General features: G+C 42.7%; 1 protein-coding gene across 2 annotated transcripts in view; it reads right to left on the minus strand.

Moving 5' to 3' along the window:
• LOC117546706 (vang-like protein 1) overlaps positions 1-25,664 on the minus strand; it is a 41,456-nt gene that overhangs the window by 4,647 nt on the left and 11,145 nt on the right. The window contains exons 3-7 of one of the 2 annotated variants that reach the window (XM_034217046.1): positions 23,302-23,437; positions 8,660-9,091; positions 7,944-8,119; positions 3,256-3,389; positions 925-1,072 (exon numbers count right to left, since the gene is read on the minus strand). In XM_034217046.1, coding sequence (XP_034072937.1) covers positions 925-1,072; positions 3,256-3,389; positions 7,944-8,119; positions 8,660-9,091; positions 23,302-23,437 — 1,026 coding nt within the window. Of the gene's footprint in view, positions 1-924; positions 1,073-3,228; positions 3,390-7,943; positions 8,120-8,659; positions 9,092-23,301; positions 23,438-25,664 lie in introns of both variants that reach the window. The other variant, XM_034217043.1, reaches the window with a different exon arrangement.

The raw sequence follows: 25,664 nt of genomic DNA on the forward strand, positions 1-25,664 counted from the left end.
TGTGAGAAGTAGAAAGTACAGGTATTTGGGTTCAACATGTAAGAAGTAGAAAGTACAGGTATTTGTGTTCAACATGTGAGAAGTAGAAAGTACAGGTATTTGAGTTCAACATGTAAGAAGTAGAAAGTACAGGTATTTGGGTTCAACATGTAAGAAGTAGAAAGTACAAGCATTTGTGTTCAACATGTAAGAAGTAGAAAGTACAGGTATTTGGGTTCAACATGTAAGAAGTAGAAAGTACAGGTATTTGGGTTCAACATGTAAGAAGTAGAAAGTACAGGTATTTGGGTTCAACATGTAAGAAGTAGAAAGTACAAGCATTTGTGTTCAACATGTAAGAAGTAGAAAGTACAGGTATTTGGGTTCAACATGTAAGAAGTAGAAAGTACAGGTATTTGGGTTCAACATGTAAGAAGTAGAAAGTACAGGTATTTGGGTTCAACATGTAAGAAGTAGAAAGTACAGGTATTTGAGTTCAACATGTAAGAAGTAGAAAGTACAGGTATTTGGGTTCAACATGTAAGAAGTAGAAAGTACAGGTATTTGGGTTCAACATGTAAGAAGTAGAAAGTAAAGGTATTTGAGTTCAACATGTAAGAAGTAGAAAGTACAGGTATTTGGGTTCAACATGTAAGAAGTAGAAAGTACAGGTATTTGGGTTCAACATGTAAGAAGTAGAAAGTAAAGGTATTTGAGTTCAACATGTAGGAAGTAAAAGTAAAAAGTCGTCAGAAAAATAAGTAGTGGAGTAAAGTACCGATACCAGAAAAATGTACTTAAGTTCAGTAACAAAGTATTTGTACTCCACTACTTCCCACCTCTGATTACACTCGTGGAACAAATTAAATGCATTTTTTAGGAGCTTTCTGGCTTTTCATTTGAGATTCCTTGCAGCATTCCTCCATTTATGCTTGATGTTATTACCGTGCTTTGCGCTTGCGGACGCGCCTCTCGTGCTCCGCGTCCTCGTAGTACAGCTCGTTGTGGCTGGTGTCTCTGCGGCGGGCTGCGGCTGCGATCATGGCTCTGGACTGAGAGTGAGCCATGCCTGCTGCTGCGTTGTTCCCCGGACCTGTCCCGACACACAGAGAGCACAGGAGGGCTTACCGAGAGTGTGCATACCCCACAGGTAAAGGAACAAAGATATCTGGGGTGATGACATCAAGTGCAACATGCTTTTAGAGCAGCAGTAGATTATGGATGCACATAAACCACGGTCCATTTGCCTTTATCACCGGCAATATAAAATCCCCAGGAGCTGAGGCGAGTAGCCACACAAAGTCGTCAATTTTAATCGTCCTGTGATCATTGGAAACCCTAAAAAGCACACCAACATACTGATATGCAAACACTCCCTTTACGGCGCTGGAGGCCAATTAAAGAAGAAGTGTCTCGGGCAACTTCACAAGTTTACATGTTCGGAATTACAGGCTGCTGATGAGCCCCGCCTGATGTTAAAGAAGGCAGGGCTGCTGAATTATTAACGGGGATCGAGAGTGAACAGAATAATTCATGGCAGAGGGGGGGGGGTCTTTACACCCTCGCTGTTACTGCACTTAGATGGGATTTATGGGTACGGTTTACAATGTTGAAAACCATGTGAGGAGCAGGTAACTTGAGAAACTGTTGCACCACGGAAGGCTTTAAATGCTGATTTCATCATCTCTCCGGTAGCGTGATCACACATTTCCCATCATATTATTCTCTATTTATTAAATCGACAAGTAACATATTCATTCTTTCTCCATGTCTCTTGAATCAGCTAAGAATACAAAAGTATGCTTGATCAAATTACTCAACAAGTACAATTCATTTCCCAAAGACAATAATGGAGGTGTGAAATAATCGCCATTGTTATGATCATTATTTAATCATTTTTATCTTGCAAAAATGACAAAAGGTGCCATCATTTCCTGTTTCTTTCTACTGAACATTACATTCAAGTAGAGTAAGAATACACATGGTTAGAGTCTTTTCCGTTGTATTTGTTATTGTTATTTGAGGCTACAACATATACAATAGCCAATATTAATCATTTAAAAAACATCTGTCTGATTTCATTTGACTGTGGAATTAATCAACATTGAACTCAGTTAAAAAAGCCAATAAAATAGATAACTCATGGCTGTTTCAGATTAGTTGTGAAAGCATAAATCTAACAATGTGTGTGTGTTATTTCACTTGTTTGATTTGCTTTGTTGAAGGCACTTAAACACTTCCATATATCCTGCAGGGATTCATTTCCAATTCCAACTATGGAGCTGAGAAAACCAAATGGCTTGTCAGGCATCATGAAATCACCCGAGCACATTTGGAAGCAGTGTAATTGAGTGTTATGGCCGCTTTGCGCTCAGGGCTTCAACACTGTTTAATCATGGAAAGATGATTGCCTGTCCCTGAGTTGGGAATATTTATTACACTGCTGCTGCGGCTGAGGAAAGAAAGACGGAGTGGGAAGTAAAAAAAGAGGAGAAGAACGTCCCTGAGCAGCTGCTGCAGGGCGAAAAGGAAGGAGGAAGAGACACAAGAGAGAAATGAGAAGAACGATGGCATTGTAACCATGGGTTTATCCGCAACTGTCCCCCACTAACATTTAAGAAGGAAAAAGAACAGTAAGTGCACTTCAGTGAAGCTTGAGCACACTTAAGGGACAGCAATGATTTCATATAGAGGGTTTGTGTTACATTCCAATAGCTGCTGTGACGAGTTTCATCAACCTGTGGCATGCAGAGAGGAGAGCTATGAGTGAAGGAGCGTTGATGGTATAAAGTGAGGCTGCAGTGAGGTGCTTCAGATAGTAGCAGCGTTAACTTACTGTCCAACAGGTAGGCCTTCAGTTTGTCTCTTAAGGCTTTACGAAAGGTTCACAGAGAGGAGAGATGACGCGGATATCACATAACCACACTGGCTTTATTGCATGTTGCAGCCCATTCACTACAAATGATTTATAATATTTTCAACAATTATATCTTAGATCTATTTCCTTCCTCCCAGGCAGACATTCCAGCGCTGTATGGAAATCCTGCAGTGACTTGAAATGTGCTTTAGACGGGTCACCTGTCCCAGAGACTGTGAATTATTGCAGCAGTTATATAAGCAAAAAGAGTATGACACAAGCATCTATGTGTGTAGCATTAGCAGAAAAAGCAGACCTCCACACAGGAGCACAGAGAGAAACCAAAGCACGGGTAAAGACACATCGCAAAGATCAAAGAGCGTCCCACTCACCCTCAGCCAGGGCTGCTGGGAACTCACCATCCACGTTGTAGACCTTGAGGCCGGCCAGGTGCTTGGCAGCGCGGGACTTGGAGGCGGAGAGCAGCGCCGGGTTGTGGACGGGGAAGTCGCAGTAGTAGTGCTCCAAGACGGCCAGAGCCGCCCGCTGGATGCTGGGGAGGAGGAGGAGGAGGAGGAGGAGGAGGAGGAGGAGGAGGAGGAGGAGGAGGAGGAGGAGGAGGAGGAGGAGGAGGAGGAGGAGGAGGAGGAGGAGGAAGAGGAAGAGCTTTAGGGAAATGTTCTGGATAAAAACAGTGCTTCCAACAATGGAGAAAAAAGGGGAGCTTAATCAACAATTCACTGCAACTTCATTACTTCCATCCACAGGCTATAAAGAGCAAATCAGATTTCTGCATTTCCTTGCAGCCCTACTATACATGTTATTCGTCTTTAGCTCTCCCTGTTTATATCAATGTTATGGAGGAGAAAGCAGTAGCATTCAGAGTCGATGTGGCTCCACATGCTGATCCTTCACAGTGGGGATCATGTCAGGGCTTGTCCTTCACAACACAGCACTACTAAACCAACTGTACACAAGCAGGCCGTTTCCACATGTCACATGACATGAATCATCGGGTCTTTTACCACACACAACCTCAGTTTTCCTGGAAGCTACATTAGGGCAGTAAGGCTCTGAGTCAATAGACTTGGCAGTAACCACAGCATCAGCAGCAGCAAAGCTTTTCTGAACTGTGCAATTTAGCATAAATATCTTATTACAAATTCACCACTGTATTAATTGTCATTGAATAGAAAATTGATCAGTGGCCATGTGCTCTGTTCTACCAATACTTAGGTTGTAGCATTTAGAAATGAAATCTGGCAGCTAGTATTGGCCTTCCAAAGTAAAGCTAAAAACCAGTCAACAATGCTCGCTTTTGTCGACTTAAACTATAGAAATAAAGCCAACAAATGCAGATATAAATATGAAACCCCTCGTTACATAGCAGTACTTCACAGTGTACGCCTACAGAGGGATTTAGTTGCTGCTCCAACCCAGAGCTCAGTTCTCTGACCTGCATTTATCCAACAGGACGACAGCAGATGTTGACAGCTGTTAACTGACCCAAAACACGACTGCAGTGCTTAACATTCAGCCCTTTTCTTGTGTGTGTGTGTGTGTGTGTGTGTGTGTGTGTGTGTGTGTGTGTGTGTGTATTCACTGGTCTGTAAGCCCTCACTGCACCCTGTGTCATTCTTTAGGCCACGTGGAGGGCTAACTCAATAAACATGAACATGAACAACTCATGCAGCATGCGCTTCCTATTACCTCAGAGGAGGATGCTGTACGACCTCTGAGCCACCGATGAAAGCAGTCCATATATGTTCTGACCACTTGTAATGTCCATACCTCACTCAGAACAAACTTTAGATTAAGTGCAGATATCTGAAATACCACAGAGACATACAGGGCACCCAGGAATTCATTTTTACTGTTATCTGCTGACAGTCACATGTAAGAAGTGTCATGACAGGCTAACAGAGTTACTGAAAAGATGCTCAGACAAAAGATGAACGAGTGATGGCTTTAAAATGGGAGTGCAAAGCCTCCAATAAGTCCCCTTTTTCACATTTTCTAAAGATGAAAGGAATCCCTTTTCTCATGATAACGTTTAGATTATGCACGATTAGATTTGTGTATTTACATGAGGTCATGAAGAGGTACTTTCGAAAATATGTTCCATTTAAGTCAGTTAAATAGCAAGAAGCTACAAGGCCAATGGTGTAGTAGTCCTTTGATTTTGCAGTTCAAACATTTAACGTTTTTTCATTTGCCCACCTCCCGACAAGTTTCATGAAAACCAGGCCAGAAGTTGTTCAGTAACCCTGAACACAAAACTCCCTCGGTGAACGGAACAACAAGTGTAGCTTTTTAATAATTGTGTGTGTGTTAGACTTGAAGTCAGCCATAGGAAAACACACCAGAGGGTGTATCAGCAAACTGGAGGCGCGCTCACTTCCGAGGATTGATAACATCTCCCATGTTTAACCCAAGAGACCCGGGCAGCCCTCTGATCCATTAAGCAGACACACAGGACCATTGTTTGGAGCAGAACTGCTGAGTCAGAGTTCCTGCCGCTTTCGGACTACGATCAATTATTAAGCCGAGCAAACATGACACAAAACCATGTTGGCGTTCAGAGCAGCGTCTTACATGGAATTCAAGAATTGCAGAGCACTTAGTGAGATTTTCCAGGTAGTCACCCTCTGTAATGTTTGTCAGGAGTGACCGGTCAGGGAGTGTAAACTGGGAAGTCCCCAGCAGTGAGTGTTTTAACCCCCACCCTCTGTGACTGGAATGTGTTCATATTCGTCTCCTCTGGTCTGACAAGGGGACAAAAAAGGCTTCCTCTGGAGATTGGCATCAAAGGCCAGGCAGACAGAGACTAGCCTTGAGGGCCCCGGGGCCGAGTCCCCTTTATGATAAGGGAAAGATGAATGGCAGAGAAACAGGAATGTGGGCAGTGAAGTAGAGGAGGCAAATACACACTCTCGTCTGGCTTTCTCTCTATGATGCATTGTTCATGACTCATTTGCATGTATATGATGCAATTACGCATGCAAACACACATGTTTATGCTAGGTTGTGTCCATGCATGTGTGTCAGGCTGACCAGATGGGAGCTCTCATTAGCCCTGAGTTTACAGCCTGCTGCGGCGGCCAAGCACCCTGAATGGCACAGCTTACAAAGGACAACAGCCCCAAGGCTAACGCACCAACCAGGCCTTCACACACACACACACACACACACACACACACACACACAACACACACACACACACAACACACACACACACACACACACACACACACACACACACACACACACACACACACACACCACACACACACACACACACACACACACACACACACACACACACACACACACACACACACACACACACACACACACACACACACACACACACACACACACACACACACACACACACACACACACACACACACACACACACACACACACACACAGGTTAAAGGTTCAGCGCAAGCACATTTGATTATTAATTATAAATGACAGATTGGAAATATCAATAGTCCAAAGAGAAAGACGTGATACTAGATGACCTTCTAACATTATACTCTTTTAGGGTGAATTCTAAATTACAATCGTCAACTTAATAATATTACAATTAAAGGTTGCTTTGTGTGTTGAGAAGACATTTTACATCTCGAACTAGATACTCATATTGGGTTATCTGAAAAATGCATTGTCAAAAAAAAAGGCACACATGGATTTTAGCTACCAGCAGACATCCTGACATAAACAAAGGCACATCAATTATTAACCAGTCCACTACGGGGAAAAAACACATACATGTAAGAGTAGATATCCATCATGTTTTAGTAGTTGTCGTTTAGCAGGCGTGTGTTGGACACTCGGTGCTGCATATTGATACTAAACATGAGATCTTCCGGTTCTTTCTGACAGTAAGGTCATAAAAGCCTGGTGGGTCTAGTCAGAGCTGTTCTCTCCTAAACACACACATGTACACATGCACACACACCTCTCCTTTCTTTCATTCCCACATTGGTTTCTTTGACACTACCCTCCTATTAATAATGAATCCAGCATTCTCTCTCCTGTCTCTCGCTGCCTCCGTCTCCTGGGTCTTTCCTCTGTACTCCGCCCTGCGTCTGCAGCTCTTTTTTAGGAGTTCCCTCTGAAGTCCCCCCCACCCTCTCCTTTTTCTCCTGGCACTGTGTCTGCACGCCTTCTTGTCTTTGCATTTTCTCCCATTTCTGGCTAAACATTTTATATCCCTTTCTACTCTTTTACTTCAGAGTGTGTCACTAGCGTTTTCCTTCCCTCCTCTCTCGCTTGGTGTCCCAGTTTCCATCTTTCCTTCTGCCTTCATCTCGCCCCCATGTCCTCCTTTCCCTCTCTATCATCCCCCCACGTTCTCCTCGTCATTCCCCCTGTCGCTCACATGAGTTTAGCTCTCTTTACCTTCTGTCCTCTTACTACTTCTGTCTGTAATCTCCACACGCACAGAGGTCATCTGGCCATCTTGCTCTCAATGCTTCCAGAATACATGAATGCCTGTGTGAGTATTATACTCTACAGTCATTAGTAACAGTTACAAATGTAAGAGTTGCATGTGCACCTGATCAGCATATATTACAAAGTAAACTACTGATACAGTTTTACACTGTTTGCCCACACAAAGTCGCAAAAGAGTAAATGTTGTGAGACAAAAAGTAAAGATATTCTAAGAAAAAGACAATTCGAAAACAAAAATCTAAAACTATGAGATAAAAATGTAATCCTATTAAACAAATAGTTGCGATAATGAGACCAAAGTCAAAATAATAGTACAAAAGCCACACAAAAATATCCAAAATATGAGACAAAAGTTAAATCTAGCAGACAAATAGTTCAAATAAAATAAGAAGTCATAATCATAAGACAACAATTCAAAAGTCAAAGAGTAAAAACTATGACACTGACTATACTGTAGCACCAGAAGTATGAATCCGCCTCTGTAAATAGTTCCTATGAAATGTAGTGTTACGTATGCTATAAGACCCAGCTGTCTTTCAGGGAGTGATGCAGCCTTTGGATAATGCATAACTCTGACAACACAAATCCCTGAGCAGATGTGATTCCTCTCAGAGGACACCGGCCCCTGTGAGCTCCTCACCTCAGCTGGCCCAGGTTGTAGTGCCTCTTCTCCCCGTCGGTGGAGCGCATGACGCAGACGGAGAAGCACGGCTGCAGCTGCCGCAGCTCCAGCAGCACGATGGCTAGGTAGTGGATGAAGAGCAGAGCGTCCACCAGAGACACCGCGTACTGCACGATGCCCTGGTAGTTGTCGTCCTGAAAACAATAATGTGCCTCTTAATGACATGTCTGCACAGTACACACAATACAGAACACTTTCAGACTACATTTAAACATGTTTCCAAACACAAAGTACTCCTGCAGGGATATTAAATGAGATCATACAAATGTGAGACAAGATGTAGAGCATATGAATATGTAGATGCATTTCAAAGCAAGCTTTTTAGTGTTTTCCTACATGCATTCTGAATGAGGGACCAACAGGGAGTTTAAATGATATGACTCAAACATAAAAAACACAGCACTGGGAAACCAAATGTCTCTTTTGGTTGTTTGTTGATCTTCTAAAGGCATTACAAGTTCATGTGTGTGCATACAGCTATGGGAAATACTTGGTTCTTAGACTTAAACATCTTATGTAAATTCTTGTATAATATATTTATTATTTTATTTAAAAATGAAGCAACTGTAACAGAACCTTATCACCCCTGAGATAAAACAATATTGTGATTCTGCTTACTTACAAGCAATGACAGAGATTATTATTGATGCCTGCGTTTCCTTCTTTCCCCTCACCTGTGTGTCCAGTATCCTGACTCCATAAAACAGCCAGTATGACATCACAAAGAGCAGCACCAGCACGGCGAGCAGCGCCCGGAACACAAAGACCCGCGGGAGGCCGGCCCTTGGCGACCTGAAGAAGAGCGCCCAGACGGCCAGCAGCAGGATGAGCAGCTTGAAGGCCACGGAGATGAAGAGGCCCTCGCAGGCCGTGCCGCAGCTCTGCAGCTTCTCCGGCCACAGCAGGTGGGGCAGCACCAGGAAGGCCACGGGCGTCAGGAACACCAGCAGGCCCATGACCACGGCCAGCGTCAGGGTGAAGTACCGCCGGCAGTCCAGCCCCACGCTGTCCTCCAGGTCCTTGGTGATCCGCACAATGTCCTCCTGGGACAGGCTGTGCTCCGAGGTGCCCGTGACCGCCGTGGTGGTCTCGCCCCAGTTGTCATCCTGGAAATAAATGAAATAACTTTTTTTTTTAAATCATGCCTCACTTTTACTAGCTTCAAATAATGAGATGAGACCAAAAAAGGACCTATTTTTGTTTTCATAATAATATAGTCCCTTTCCATCATCCTTTTGTATTCACTTGAGAAGGTAAAGGCCACTATGATTCAGGGATATTTACATAACTTAAATCGATTATTTAGGCAAATACATTCTTTTCTACAGATTGTGAGGCATTCTAATTGTAACTTGAACACATGAAAAGGTGCACATAATTGTAAAAAGCGTTGTCTCGTGTGCATGTGAGTGAGCAGTCCATTAACAAAGCAGTTTAACAGATGTTTCTACAGTATAGTGAATACATGGTTTTAATGCATGTGTGGGATCATGCACACTAATATTTCACATTCTGTTTATCATGTGCGATCTACTGATCCATTCGCAACAGCAGCATAAAAACCAGTCATCCTTCAGATGATTTTATTAAGAGGTGTTTTCCTCGATTCACAGATGTGTCTTCAGTGAAAGGCACATTGAAGGGGATTCAGATGCACCCAGTGACTTCAGCAGGTCTAGCAAATGCACAATAACAAATCCACAATGGCAGAGTGGGCCCAGTACAGCTACTCTGCTCCAGGGGAAAATGTGAGAGACGGCATCAGATGATAGAAAAATATTAAAGCTCCTATCTGAGCTTTTTCTCACTCGAGTGAATTAGAATGGGAAACATGTTCCAATACCTGGGGCTCGTGCAGTGGATTGTTTTTTTTACTTCTGACGTCAGCTCAACAAAAAAGACATGGGAGGTTATTTCCAAGCACGTGAGAAAGAAAGGAATAGATAGGAAGTGGGAAAAGTAAACAGAGCGAGCTGCCAACTGAGCTTTACGCTGACGTCTGGGTCTGACTGCATCCGCAGATAGTGAAGGTCAGCAGAGGCCCGAGAACAAGAAAGATAACAGCTCTTTACACTGCAGTCATAACAAGAGCTAACGCGGCTATGTGAGCCGCTGCAAGGGAACAAGGGACTGATAATGAACCATAGACACTGTTACTGAAATGTATTACCACTGTAGTAAAATGTGTGTAGGAAAGAGTCCTAAACCCTGAAATGAGTTCGAATTGTACCACTTCAGGTTTTCAAGTCCCATGTTTCCTTCTAAATGCCTGCAGGTCTGTGGTTAACACAAGTGATTTTCATGTTTTGTTCTACGATATAAAATACATCTTGTAAATAGTAAATACCCCACTGATGTATGTCTGAACCGTCTGGACCTTATTTGTCTCACAAAAACAGCGGTTGGTAACGTGTAGCTAAATGAGACGACGTAACGTAATTGAAAGATAGCCACCTTTAGCTTAGCAAAGATGGCGCAAAGTCATGTGACCACGATGCAGTTTGCTTACAGCCTTACATTACATTGCATTGCATGTAGCTGACGCTTTTATCCAAAGCGACTTACAATAAGTACATTCGACCAGGAAGACACAACCTTGAAGAAAACAGAATCATATAAGTACATCAGGTTTCATAGAGCCAAACATTTCAAGTGCTACTCAACTGGCTTTAGATAAGCCAGTCCTTTATTAGTATATAAGTGCTTTGTTAATAATTCTATCGCTCGAAGTGGAGTCGAAAGAGATGAGTTTTCAGTCTGCGCCGGAAGATGTGCAAGCTATCTGCTGTCCTGATGTCAATGGGGAGTTCATTCCACCATCTTGGAGCCAGGATAGCAAACCCACGTGTTTTCGCCGATGGGAACTTGGGTCCCCCTCGCAGCGAGGGTGCAGCGAGTCGTTTGGCTGATGCAGAGCGTAGTGCACGCGCTGGGGTGTACGGTTTAACCATGTCCTGGATGTAGGAAGGGCCAGATCCATTCGCAGCATGGTAAGCAAGTACCAGTGTCTTGAAGTGGATTCTAGCAGTTACCGGAAGCCAGTGGAGGGAGCGGAGTGGTGTGGGAAATTTAGGAAGGTTGAAGACCAGACGAACCGCTGCATTCTGGGTGAGCTGCAGAGGTCGGATGGCACATGCAGGTAGACCAGCCAGGAGGGAGTTGCAGTAGTCTAGGCGTGAGATGACGAGAGCCTGGACCAGAACCTGCGTTGTTTTCTGAGTCAGCTGGGGACGTATCCTCCTGATGTTGTAAAGCGTGTATCTGCAGCAGTGGGTTTGTAGCAGCTATGTTTGCAGTGAAGGACAGGTTGTTATCTAGGGTCACACCCAGTTTCCTTGCAGTCTGAGTCGGGGAAACAACAGAGATGCCGATGTTGATTGTTAGGTCAAGAGTGGGACAATCTTTTCCCGGAAGGAAGAGCAGCTCAGTCTTGTCAAGGTTGAGCTTGAGGTGGTGAGCAGACATCCACTGATAGATGTCAGCTAGACAAGCCGAGATGCGTGCGACGACCTGGGTCTCTGAGCGGGGAAAGGACAGAATTAATTGGGTGTCGTCAGCGTAGCAGTGGTAAGAAAAACCTTACGTTAGCTTTTTACTTTAGACTAGTATAGTAAACGTGTGTGTGCCAAATATCTTATTCTTGCATTATCCTAAATACAATGGTTAATTTATTAGGAGTCCTTGAGAGGCTAACTTATGTGTTGTCCTACAAAAATCAATTCAGCCAGCATTAGCAGAGAGGGGAAATGATGATGACTTCAGACTGAGGGGGATGGGAGGGTGGTGCATTGGGACAGAGAGTAGCCAACTGGCCTCAGGGGTTAAAACAGCAGATAAAGGGGAACAATGGAGGACCAGGCAGAATGCTCAGGTTGTTTTTGCTGGAAATACTGATTCTAATGACTGAATTTACACAAAGGATATTCATACTGCAAAGGCAAAGAAGAGAAACACCTTGGTTGTGCCATTATTTTAGGCTGAAAAACAAAAATGATGAGCCTCAAACATCCAAACATTTGCTGTTCCTGAAAGCACTATCCTTCACGATGACTTGTCGGTGTAGTTGTTCACAGTCAGTCTGAGGTGCAGCCCCTGAAACCGATCTCAGTCTCATCTGACCTTTGACATGACAATGCGGTTGTAAATAATCATCTGACTGTCTGCAATGCTGTAGAAAAAAAGTGAAACATCGGGAGTGACCCGGCGTCCCGTGAGCTGTAAACCAGACGGTGGAATGCAAGGCTCGGGTTCAAAGGGTCAAAGAGGGAAGATGTTAATACGCCGCCTGACATTTGGGAGTGCTGAATGTCTGCATCTCATTCCTTCATGCAAGTAAATTAACCTTAAGTACGCATTTAAGAGATATGACTGTATTACAAACAGTACTGGTGTCACAGGTCTATTTGTTGTGGGGTGGGTATTTTTCATAGCCATGAGTGGGGTCATATAATCTAACTTGAACTAACCAATGTCAAGTAAAGGATCAAATGAAGAATAAGAAATAACATGCATCAGTATTCCTTCAAACTGCAACAAACAAGATGCAAACTATTAATCAAAAGTAACATTGGGTCAACTTCATAATGTCTGTGTATTTAACTTGAGAATTGGAGGTCATAAATATATCTGACAGAATGTAGTACAACAAAAATGTAACATACTCACAAACAGACGTAAATAATGTATATATCAGTCCAGTCAATTGGATTGGAGATTGCTTTAGAAAGAGAACAGTGAAAGCCACTTCATTAATAATAGGCGAGCGGACTGAAGAGGCCTCTCCACAGAGACTAATGCAACAAGCCTTTTACTCACAAGAAGCAATTATCCCCTACAGAGAAGAAGAGTAAGCACAACCTCATTATTTTCTTTGTATATTAGCAGAGACAAGTGGTCGGCCAAAGGCGAGCCACAAGCCTGGGTCATACAGAGATTCACAAATCAGCAGGGTGGTTAACCAGCCCGCCTGCAGGTACACAGCAGCATGGGTGAGACCATGTTTTAATGTCTCCTGATTGTTAGGTATGACACCACAGGCATTGTAACATGCAATTGGGGCTATTGTATAACTTTCTTCCGGACTAGAGGAAAGAAAACATCCAAAATGCACATTACTAGTATTATTTTTACTAACTTTATGTTTATTTGGGTCTTTAGAATTCTCCTAATTTGACCAAAAGCAGTAAATAATGCCTTATTTGCCTTTTAGACACTTTATAATTAATTTCAAAAATGATGTAATTGTTAGTAGGCTTATTCAACTGGGGAAGCTTTATGTAGATATGTATTAGTTAGGTATTTAAAAATATATACCTTAAAAATGCAATTTTTTCATACTCTGAGCCAGAAATCCCCACTTGAGTAATCTATTAATAAGACCGAATGCTAAACCTATTAATGTGTAGTGTTTACCATTAATTATAACATGTTTTTCTGCATGAGTAATTATGACACAACTGATCCACATGGTGTTGAGTGCAGTTCATTTTGATTCTCAAGTCTTAATCGTGTTTGACTCCAGTCTAGCTAATGAAAACCTGTGTGTGTGTGTGTGTGTGTGTGTGTGTGTGTGTGTGTGTGTGTGTGGTGTGTGTGTGTGTGTGTGTGTGTGTGTGTGTGTGTGTGTGTGTGTTGTGTGTGTGTGTGTGTGTGTGTGTGTGTGTGTGTGTGTGTGTGTGTGTGTGTGTGTGTGTGTGAGAGAGGGAAATCAATAGGCATTAGCTGTATATAGAGAGTGTCTCTCTGACCACAGTGTCCTGCACAGCACCCAGGGGAGACATGAGTCACAGCTTCTCATGCCGACACTCGTCAACAGTCACCGCTTGTTTCAGACCTCTGAATCACTCACTTCACACAGCAAAGACTTGCTCAGGGTCTTATTGAGTGATAACTGGAGGTATTTTCAAAGCTAGAAGGGCAAATTAGCATGTATCCAAAAATGTCAAAATACTCCTTTAAAGTCTTTTTGTGTTGCATTTTAAACACTTTGAATTGTGTTGTTGAGAGGTGCTATCCAATTAAACTTACAGTGCCTGAATCAATCCAAGTAGCAAATAAATGAATAATTATTAAACAAATATCCAAATAGTCGCCCAATCCTTTTTCACCCAATCCTACCTGACTAAATGAGAAGGAAATATAGGACAATGTTTTTTGTTGTTGTGAACTTTACTACTACTCCACCTGGGCTTTTCCTTCGTCTGCAAGGCTAAAAATAGGTATTATTAGTGACCCACATTTCCTCACGGGATTAACCAACAACTACAGGCTGAGCTGGTTCAGTACCAGCAGCACGATTCATTACAGGAAAGAGGGTGAAACAGAGAGGAGCAGTGAAGGCAGAGGGAACAAAGAGGAGAAGGGCGAGAGCAGGAAACATGTTCGATAACAAGACAGCCAATTAAAGAGAGGGATTGATCCAGGGGGGGGGGGGCGGTGTAAATTCAAGGGTCAGAGAGGATTAGTGCACACATACACCAGCCTGTGAAACCCTTCGCTCACTATTACATTTACTCGCTTCAACTAAACACCTGTCAGGTCTGCTCTTGTTCTACGTCTGCGGTGATTTATTCATCGGAGAAGGTTTTACAAGCGATTCCTCACTCTGGGAGGAGCTGAGGCGTTCCGGTGGAGACTAAATAATGGAAACATCCGATATGACGTGTTCTCACATACCACTCCACGAGAGAAGAGAAGGGCAGGGGAAATGGGAACACAGATGAAACTACTCTAATAAGAAGGGTTGACAGTACATCTACTATGTTGGAGATTTAAAGTTAGTGGTATCTTCTCCATGTGTTACCTATTTCAGGATACACAAATGGGTTGCGTATTAGCATCGTATAGCTACAGAAGCTTTCGTTGTTTACTCAAGCCTGGCTAAAAATATCCCTTTACAGCTATTTTTTGAAATGTTAGAAAACACATTTATTTGTGATCTTGTCAAGAGTTGGATAAGAAATGTAATACCACTTAGCCAATGTGTCTATATCAGCTTTGTGTAATATCAAGGTAAAACCTGGAGCAATTAGCTTAGCTAATAAAGACTGATGGCAGAGGGGAACAAGTTAGCCTGGCCTGTAAAAAGTCAAAAATTAAATGTCTTTCAGCACCTTTAAAACTCACTAAAGGAGAAAATGAAGTTAAGATTCATTTAACTTAGGTCTAACAAGAGCTGTTTTCTAGCGCTAAGACATCCATAACAGCAACATGTGCAGCCAACTGTTGAGAAAATCACCTTCTGCATCCGAGCAAAGATAGGACATCATTAAAAACAGTTGCAGCGAGAGCGGTTTGATAAGAGGAGGAATGTGCCATCAAAGTATTTCTTTGATGAAATGTTGGCCAGGCTGTAAAGTACTGCAATATGATACAGAATCTGCTGAGCTTTAAACACAGCCAGCACGCCATCTGAACACTCGCTTGCTTGGATCATATTGAGTTACATGATGGTTTGTCGGGATTTCCTATTGGGGTTGGCCTTGGCTCAAAAGGCCTTCGTGGTGTTTTAAATGATACATTACATGACAGTTCTAGCAGTTTTTGGTCAAAAAACTAAGAAATACCACTTTTGTTTACAATATTCGACTCTGGATGACTCTAATAACATTTAAAACCAGAGGAACTGGAATACTTTGCACAATCTGACCTGAAGAACGTAAAATGAACAGCAATACCTAGACTTCAACTTCAAATAAACTCTTAGCATGCCATGTCAGCCAGCATGCTTTCACAAAGCTTTCAGCTGAGTATTTCCTGCATTCTTTCTCCAGCAAAGTATAAATAACAGCTATTGTCTCCTGGAGTAAATCAAATATCCACTAAAAGCCTGTCTTTCTGTTGTTCAGCCGTAAGTGGGCTGCAAACAAAGCGCAGGAACAAGTGCACTCTACTAACTCCTGGGAGGCAAGGTGTGTGTGTGTGTGTGTGTGTGTGTGTGTGTGTGTGTGTGTGTGTGTGTGTGTGTGTGTGTGTGTGTGTGTGTGTGTGTGTGTGTGTGTGTGTGTGTGTGTGTGTGTGTGTGTGTGTGTGTGTGTGTGTGTGTGTGTGTGTGTGTGTGTGTGTGTGTGTGTGTGTGTGTGTGTGTGTGTGTGTGTGTGTGTGTGTGTGTGTGTGTGTGTGTGTTGTAAAATATAGCAACATGCATTCCCACAGAGCTCTTCACAGCCATTTAAAGCCTCCTTTGTTCAAACAGTGGGCAGCGTGCAAAGCTGCCAAGAACTTGTCAGGGCAAGGAGGGGAAGGACTTGAAAAAAGTTTGCTCGACTAATTCTCAGGATAGAGGAGTGACAGTGAGACAATGGCAGACTGACAGCTGAACAGCACTTTGTGAAGAGGGGAACTGCAGTGTGGTTGGAATGGATTATTCACGGAAAGGCCAGGTAACCACGAGGGGAAAAGAGAACTTTGAATTTAAATGAAGTGTTTGAACTCTTTTTTAAAGCTGGTAATTAGATCTTAACCCTAGGAGTTATCCTATGTGTCTGAAGTATCTCCACTACGGCTGCAACTAAGGATTATTTGTATCAACAATATGTCTATTTTTTTCAGATTCTACAGCTCAAATTGACGTTATTAATAATCAATGTATCACCAATGATTTTAATGCATTAAATGGAGGAAAGAGTGGGAGAAAATAATAGGGAATTTGTCAAAAAGTCTATGCCTGATTTGTGGTCTTACAAGATGCATCGTCTTCTAAGTTCAAATCAAATGAAAGAAACTCAGCTAAAGACAACTACACGTATTGCTGTGTTCTTAATCCTGACCACTTACACAGTCACCATGTCTCAGAAACACAGTGAATTCATGGTGGTATTCATCTGGGATAAAAAGTCAGAAACGACTACATCCCTTGGTGTCTGATTTTGTGTGTGGCATGCAAACATTTCTTTATCATCATTATTATCAATTTTATTGAAAGGCTAAATGGCAACAAATATGTGTTATTAGAAATGTCTGGATGACATAAGTCAGAAACACCCACAGATAGAATCTAATTCTACAAATAGTATAATATTAATAAAAACAGAGCAGCCAAATCTTAATATGCAACTGTTCAGAAATAAAGGCTCTAAACACAATTAATAGACGGGCAAAAAAAAGCCATCATATAATAATTAAGAAGCGTTGAAGCTATCGTCTTGTAAAGCTAACGTGTTTGTGCATGCCTGCATTTTGCCTAAAGAAAAAGCCATTTCTATAAGACCATGACATCCAGCAGCAGTAGGCATTTCATTAAACTTGTTTATGTCAATAACTGTCAGTTTTACCTGGCTTGGTTTAGTCCCTGTTCCCGAGCTGGCTACTGGAGGAGAGTTATTAGAGTCTTCTTCTATGGTGGTGACAATCACTTCCCTAAACTCCTCTATAGTCTGGCAAACCGCGAGCACCTGCAACACTTCCTCCTCCTCGGCATCCATCACCGTTGGCGACTGCATCCTGAAATCTTCAAGCGCTAAACTTTAGCTCAATCCCGCTCTCTCAAACATTGTCTCTGTGCTGCTTTCCTTCTCCCGATCCATCCCAGAGTGTGTGTGTGTGTGAGTGTGTGTGTGTGTAACCTCCCTGACTCTCTCCTGATCTTCAGCCCAGCCCCTCTTTATCCGTCTGTATATAGAAATCTCTCCCAGCATGCCTCAGGAGGTATGGTATGGGACTGTGCGCTCACTTGCCACATAATGTCAGGGGCTTTATGGAGAAGGGCACAGAGCGATGGAGCGCGGGGAGAGAGGAAGAAGAGGGATGAGATGATCACATGGGATGTCCTGACAGCAGGGGGGATAAGAGGACAGAGAGATGGAGGGGGGGAGCAGAGGAGGGAGGGGAAAAGGAAAGGAGGAATACAGTAAATAAAGTCCAGAGAGGAGAGTAAACAAAAGCAATTAGGTGCCATCGCTGTACTCCAAATATGTTTTTCCCATCATCCTCCTCTTCCTCCTCTCTCCCTCCCTCCCCCCTTCCTTTTATCCGTCTCCCCCTGAAGGCATCCTCTCTAATTCTCTTCCTCATTCTCCGCTCGCCTCCTGCCTCAGCGCCACTCTCCGTCAATTGCTTCTGACCCAGTGAGCACTGTGGTGTCATGGCACTGTGGTGTCATGGTGCTGCATGTGTGTCAGAGTGTGTGTGTGTGTGTGTGTGTGTGTGTGTGTGTGTGTGTGTGTGTGTGTGTGTGTGTGTGTGTGTGTGTGTGTGTGTGATCGGAAAAAGGCAAGACAAAACCTGTTCATCCGACCGACTGATCAGAAGTCGAACACAACAACCTGGGTCTGATTATCTTCTCTTGTGGTCCAAAAACACATCAGTGACCCACACTGTTGCACTGGGTTCCATTTCTTTCATTACCATGAACACACACACTGTTTATTTTCAATGCAATCCGACACACCACAGTTCTGCTCTCATTAATAATCCCTAGAGCTCCACATGTGGATTAATCCGCAGCTTAAAATATTCCCTAACCAATGCAATAAATGCATGCTTAAAACAATGGTGCCTAGTTGTTTCTGAAAAGTATATCTTGAATATATAAATGTTTGAAGATATTGAGAGATAGACATTGTTGACTTAGGTCTCTTCATGGGATTTGTTTACAATGAGAAAACAATATGTAAGCCCTCAAATCAGGATTTAAAACTCGTCAAAATTGGGGTGAAATTCATCCATTTCTAATAGTAGTAGCACGTCCATGCTTTAGGCCAATAGCAAGCCAATTGCAATCTATTATGTAACCTTGTCTGTCAGTTTCCAAAGAGGAATGATTAACAGACACTCGAAATATGTCTGTGTTTGAATTAACTGAGTGAACATATTCTCCTATTAGCAACAAAGCTAACATGCTACAGAGAGGTTAGCTCAGGTCAGTTAGCACTGAGAGCTTTTCCTTATGGGAGATATATTGTGAGTGGCTAGTGCTAGCATGTTCCTGTCTGACGCAGGAAGCGCATATTTAGTGAAGACACACAGTGTCATTTTGCAACAGTGACGAGGATTGTCACAGCTTTAAATAGTCAAATGCCTTCAAATACTATACTTTAGTATATCCAGAAACCAGTTGAAATATTATTTGATTGTGCCGACCTAACCTACAGTCTAAAAGCAACAGTTAATCACAAGTGAATCACTGAGTGCTGTCAATCTCCTCCAAAAGGCCTAAGGGTTAAAGTCATGAACGTCCACCGTGTACGGCAGTTGGTTGCATGTCTTGCTAATGTGCACGAGTCACTAATAAAGGAATAAAAGCTTGGGAAGGGTTACAAATATCTTTCTCTGCCCACCCACAGAGCTTGCACCCTGTCCGTGGCATGCATCTCACAACAAGCACACACACACACACACAGACACACACACACACACACACACACACACACACACACACACCACACACACACACACACACACACACACACACACACACACACACACACACACACACACACACACACACACACACACACACACACCACACAAAAAGTGAGGGGAAAACCATGGAGCTCTCAAAGGACCCGGGAAGAACTCACCCCAGGGAAGAGGTGCCAAACACGAGAGCTCAGGCTCTTCCAAGACATGGCTGTGGAGATATGGACCAAACTACCAGTGCTGGGGTCTGCCGGGGAATGCCATGAGTGCTACTGCTACCATACAGAGGGTCCGGCTTGAGAGCGCTAGCAGCTGAGAGTACAAAGCAGCTTTAATTGGGTTTAATGAATTGAGCTGAAGGGAGGACGAGCAAGGTGAAACAATGGGAGGTTTAAAAAGGTGTGAGTGAGGGGAGCCATGGAAGAGGTTTTGACAGGTAGTATGAGAAAAATAAAGAGCTTTTTGAACATTAAAGCATGGAGACATGTTGAGTAGAGACACAAAATACATATGAACCTGAACATGAGCACAATATGTCCTCTTTAAAAGTCGTACATTTGGAAATAAGCTACAACGGTTTGGCACCAGACGAACCAGGTCCATGTTACTTCATTTTGAGATTTCAGTATTTACTTTTCAGGCAGCAGGCCTCTTCCATCTTCAAAGTGCTATGAACATCTAAAAATAAACCTGGCTCTACTTTCTCTCTCTCTCCACTTGTTGGTATATGAAGGCGCTAATTCTCAAAGAATGCTTCATGGTTTAAACATATCACATTCTTCCTGTTCGACATGCCATGCTACATTGACCTGAGCTACTCCAATACACCTCTCACTATTCAGTTCCATACAACAATAACAGCAGGGTAAATTCAGCCAATTATTGCCATTGTCTGTTCACTTATAGAAGTTCCATACCTCAGTACAGGCTATATTCGTCTCCATTGGTCTTTACCATCACCCAGCTAGCAAAATACAGTAGACATGGACATGCCAGAGACATTAACCGACAGCACTGGTTCCAACCTGAAGGTGTTACTGACGAAGGAGCAAAGAGTATTTCTCACATTCACACAGACAGCCTGGAGCTTTGGCCTCCCTCCTGAAATTGTAGCAACCTGCTAGAAGGGTTCTGTTCAAACATATCAAGCAATCGAAAAACAGTATGATAAGCTGAATTTACAAGCAGTGTTGAAATCCCATTTCAAGTACAAAGTTGGCTCCAAAAAGCTTTGCAGTTTATAGCCAAGTTAAAAAGTCTTCAACACTAAGAGATACCCTCATCTGCTTTCTTGCTGAGGGTTGGAGATGGAGCCTAGCTTAGCATGAAGACAGGAAACGGAAGGGAACAGCTAGCTCTATTTAAAAGAATCAAGTGTAAAAGTCATGTAGCTTCTTCGAATCTCTGCTGGTTCCTTGATAATTGGCCGGATCTAAGTGTTGCAAATAACCCCCTGTAAAATGAAGACCTTTTTTATTTGACAGATTATTACACAAAGATAAATAGTTTAAGAGGTGCCTGCAGCTGGACTCTGCTATTTGTTTCCCCCTGATTCCAGTCTTTCAGGCTTAGCTAAATTGTTGGCTCCAGCTTCATAAGCAGAGTACAGACATGAGGCAAGAGAATACATATTATTTCCCAAGATCCGGAGAAATTTCTATGAATGTGATTTGATAAAAAAGTACACATGCAAACACCATCCCTCGACACTAAACATTTCTTCGGTTTGGTGTTAATCTCGAATCTCTGGTCGTGTTTTTCGACACATTTTCCATGTAACACGAGCCGCTCGTCTTTTATCATTTCCTGTGGTGAGGCATCACAGACACATCGCAGTCATGAGAAACTTTTTTTGCCGGATTGTGAGGACATCCCTGCCTGGAGCGATGTGCTGCTCTGTCAGCCAGCGCTCTGATTAAGTCCCAGCAGTGGAGTAATGAGCGCTGCACAGTTAGACTCTGGGACTCACACACAGAATATTCACAGACGGGAGCGTATACGCGAGGCCTTAGCACACACGCAGACACACGGGGATTTGTGCTGAGCCTCTCTCAGTAGAATTGGTGGGCCTGATTACTCAAACTAAAGCCAACACCCCCACCCTGTCAGAGGCACCACTGCAGGCCACGGCATGAATAAGACATGAACAGCTAAATACTGAAGAGGGCTGTGCTCTGTGGCAAATCCTGTCATGTGTTCAAATTAAACACAAAAAACAGTCACACATACACGGGCAATGCTAACGAGGGTTGCCACAAGGGAAAGTGAGCGCCAAGTAGGTCAGTGAAGGATGGTGAACGTCTGGGTGCATGTTTTCCCTTTAGCTGGTTAAGCCCAACACTTGACTTGAAGTTGTTTGGATCATCCTCGGGTTAGCCAAGGCTGTCTGTGTGCTAAATCTCTTTTATTATTATGCATTTAACTCCTGCCAGCAGCAAGTGTTAAAAGTCCTGCTTTCAATGCACAAAGCAAGGCAAACATTTTAAACTGTTTTACATGACTGCTCATCAAAATGCCATGAAGCTCTCCTCCTCTCATTTGTCTGACAGCATCTGCACAGGGCTGTAAACTGAGGCAATAAACATGGGAACTAGCACAAACGACGTTGAGCACCTGTAGCATCACCATGCAATAAGCACCTACAAGTGTTTACAGTCACAGACCCCAGCAATTAGACCAAACCCCTGACTCGGAAATAACCCTGCAGCTCACCACAACATTACTCAAATGCTGTTTCCATTTATAACATTTCACACAAGCAGGAAACAATGTATTGATTTATAACCTTGGTCTACAAATAAAGCTGAATGGACCGTAACATCACCAGATATGCTGAATGTAATATTATCCTAATTTATATTGATATACTGATGTAAGAAATACTGTGTATTATTTTGATCGCCCTAAAAAAACTTTATTTTGAATTGTCTTGCTATTCAGCTGATATTTGGGAAGAAACTACTAGTACTTTGCACAACTCGTCAAAAAACAGATAGATAAGGTTTACCCGAACAATACCATTACAAATTGGCAATTACTCATTTTATTTCACCTTCAAGAACTCTTGTATCCCTCGAGTGCTACCAGGAAGTTCACGTCTCGACATGCCAACCTGCTCAGCTAACACAGTGCTATCTGATCAACATGCCTTCCGTTTGTTTTGCCTTTTTATCTAAGTGACAAAATCCCAGAGCAGTTATATAAAAATTCAAATGATTCAACAGACTCAATTTTGGCAAAATAAACAATTTTGTGCGCGTATGCACAAATGGCCAAACGACCCATCCTGACGATGCTCATGGCCTTAGATTATTCTGTAAAGTACATGAAGAGTGCTAAAAAAAGTTTTGACTTTTGCTAAAATGCCCCTACACATTTAGACAAACAGTACCACTGGGTGCAAAATGTGAACATAATACTAGAGTTGAGTAAAAATGATTTAATAGGACATTTCCTACCATATATTTCTCCGTTATCAAATAATCCATCACATAATCCATTTGTAGAGCATCAGAGTCAGCATGCTTTCTGAGGGTAGACTTTAATTTGACTGACAGTCAGAAACAGCTTAGCTGCTGTTATTTCTTGGTCCGGTCCATTTTGGCAGGGGCCACCATAACGGACCCCCACCCAGCAGGGAAATAAACAGTTTGCCACTAACAAAAGAGGACGCAATTAAAGTGTGATGAGTAGAGAAGCAACTGTGCATCCGTATCCTTTTTCATAGATTTCCACAGTTTTCCAAAAGTGGACCGGTCATTCTGGCTTTTGCCCTCAAATAGCGGCCGTCCCAGCCCAGACTGATAAACAGAATTATGCTTCCAACTTGTTTGACCAACAAATCGCCTTTCCTCTAAATCCCTTGTAAATCACTAGCAGAGGTATCCTATCTAAAGCAACTTGGTTCCTAACTGGTGAGTGTAAAGGTGTGTGACGGTGCAGTGGTGCTGAGCCCTACCTGGACCTGCTCCCCCCCCCGGACAGACGAGTCGCCCAGCAGTGGCTCAGCGGGCGGCGAGTTTATCGTTACAGACTTTTCTGAGCGGCTGTCTTTGTTGCGGGACTTGTGGCGATCTCTGTCCCGGCTTCGCTCCCTGGAAAACAAGAATAATTCATAAAGGGGTTAGGGCTGTTGCCATGCAGAACTACTAACTTTGAAATCAAAGAAATCCAGTATAAACGTTTGGGATTGAGATTTTAAAAATACTTAAAATGATACATTAATTATTAAAATTGACGTAAATTAATCTTATGAGGTTCAACTAAACAACCAAGTTTGAGTAATAACTGTTGTGTAATGTCTCACACACACACACACACACACACACACACACACACACACACACACACACACACACACACACACACACACACACACACACACACACAATGTGAAAGCGGCTGTTTGAGTCAGATAAGCAGATCGCTGTGTGAAAGAGGAGAAATTAAACTGCTCTTTGTTTCATCTAATTCCCTGAAGCCCATATGAACTCTGGCCCTCTCTAAACCCCTCCCTCTACATCCTTCCTCACTACACTCACACCCCCCCCATCACTCTCACTACAAGGCCCTGTGTCCCTAACATATGAGCTCCATTAGCCACACTGACCCACTACACTTACAGCCCTAATCCTGCAAAGAGTGTGTGTGAATGGCAGGTCTTCATATCCTCCGCCCCAGCATCAACACCACCACGTGGCACGGTGCATTACCACAGCCTCAGTTAATCCCTCATCTGGCTCCCCCCCCCTCCAGCTGCTGACATCACGGACATACTGTGATACATACAGTATTTTACAGGAAACATCCGACCGAATAGAGACTCCAGAGGCATGGCTGTCAGATTTCATATAGATAATACATCCTGTAAAGAGAATAATGGACTAACATATTGGACAGCAGGTGAATGAAAGAGATATCATGGAGTCCTTGTTTACAGCTGCACGCCTGAAGAAGACAAAGGGCATTTCTTGATTGTCTTTGCTAATTGAGTTTCCTGCAGTCTCTATGCGTAATATTTCATTCGTATTAAGTTATTTAATTGCAAGTGACATAAGAACAAAAGTGTAACAAATCTCCTTTCCATAATGCTCTGTCTTTCAAGAGATGAACACAGGCTGTTGTGAAATGTTCTACTTTTTGTTTATTTACACGTCGACCGCAGCACAGCGTTAGAATTAGATTGGTGTTTCCGGCCATGTTACAACCGCAAGTAGCAATACACAAAAGTAGAATTTGGCGAAATCCGATATGACAATGTTTTTTGTAGCCAATTGCCAGGATTTATGTGCTATGTTGTGTTGTTATGTGGTCAAAATGGACGCTGATGAGAGCTGTGGGACTCAACCAATCCATCAAAGCTAAGAGCCTAAAACCAAAACAATGAGCAGGCAATCATTTTCTGTTTGTCTATCGCTACAAGCAACACCTTTCCCATTACACATACTAATCGGCTACATTGTTAATTTAACAACACTGATTAGATCAGCAAGTGTTGATATTGAGTCTGACAAAGCTGAATAAGATCTGGTGCCCGTTAACAATAGCCTTTTAGTGAAGTATAAATGACAACCTTGAACGCTACTTTCCCACACAATAACAATTCATAACCATATCTCAGGATATCCTGCCTGCAGGGGTCGCGCAGGGATCAGTATGATTGACAGCTCGTACACTCTCACATTGGATGGATAGAAGTGTTTTTGATTAAAGGGTGTTAACCTGTCTGCTTTCCGCCTCTATTCCTGTACTTCCTTTTGAGTGTGGACACCGTTTCCTACCACCACAATGCTTCAAACGTGCACACAGTGAAAGAAAGCTCATTTTACAATAGCCCGCAGCAACTCCTCTCACTGACAGAGTGACTGACATATTCTCGTCTAATAAATCCAGGAGATTAGGGCCGTGTAAGCCTTTAAATACATTACAGCCATCATTATTACTTTAAATGTTATTATGGTTACCATCATCAGTGTAAATGGTTTCTGCAGCGGGAGGGATCATCAGTCAAAGGCTGTCACTGATGGTGGTTATTCATTGGAAAGGAGCCGCAGCGAGTCAGCAGAATAATAAGCATCTCCGGGGGAAATAAAAGATAAAAGCCAGAAAACTTCATTTAAAATTGACCAAAACAAAATAAGCGTATTAAAACCTTTCCATTGTGCTTAGAGAGTTTGAAATATACTGAATAAGTGACAGATTTGTATTCTTTTAAAATATCCAATATCCAACACGCTTGTGACACAAAACAGAAACGAATACTCTTCTTCAGGCAATAAGAAATGCAAAACAAATATACATGCTTATTTTAGTTGCAGTAGG

This window comes from Gymnodraco acuticeps, unplaced genomic scaffold, assembly GCF_902827175.1.
Source record: "Gymnodraco acuticeps unplaced genomic scaffold, fGymAcu1.1, whole genome shotgun sequence".
Lineage (NCBI taxonomy): Eukaryota > Metazoa > Chordata > Actinopteri > Perciformes > Bathydraconidae > Gymnodraco > Gymnodraco acuticeps.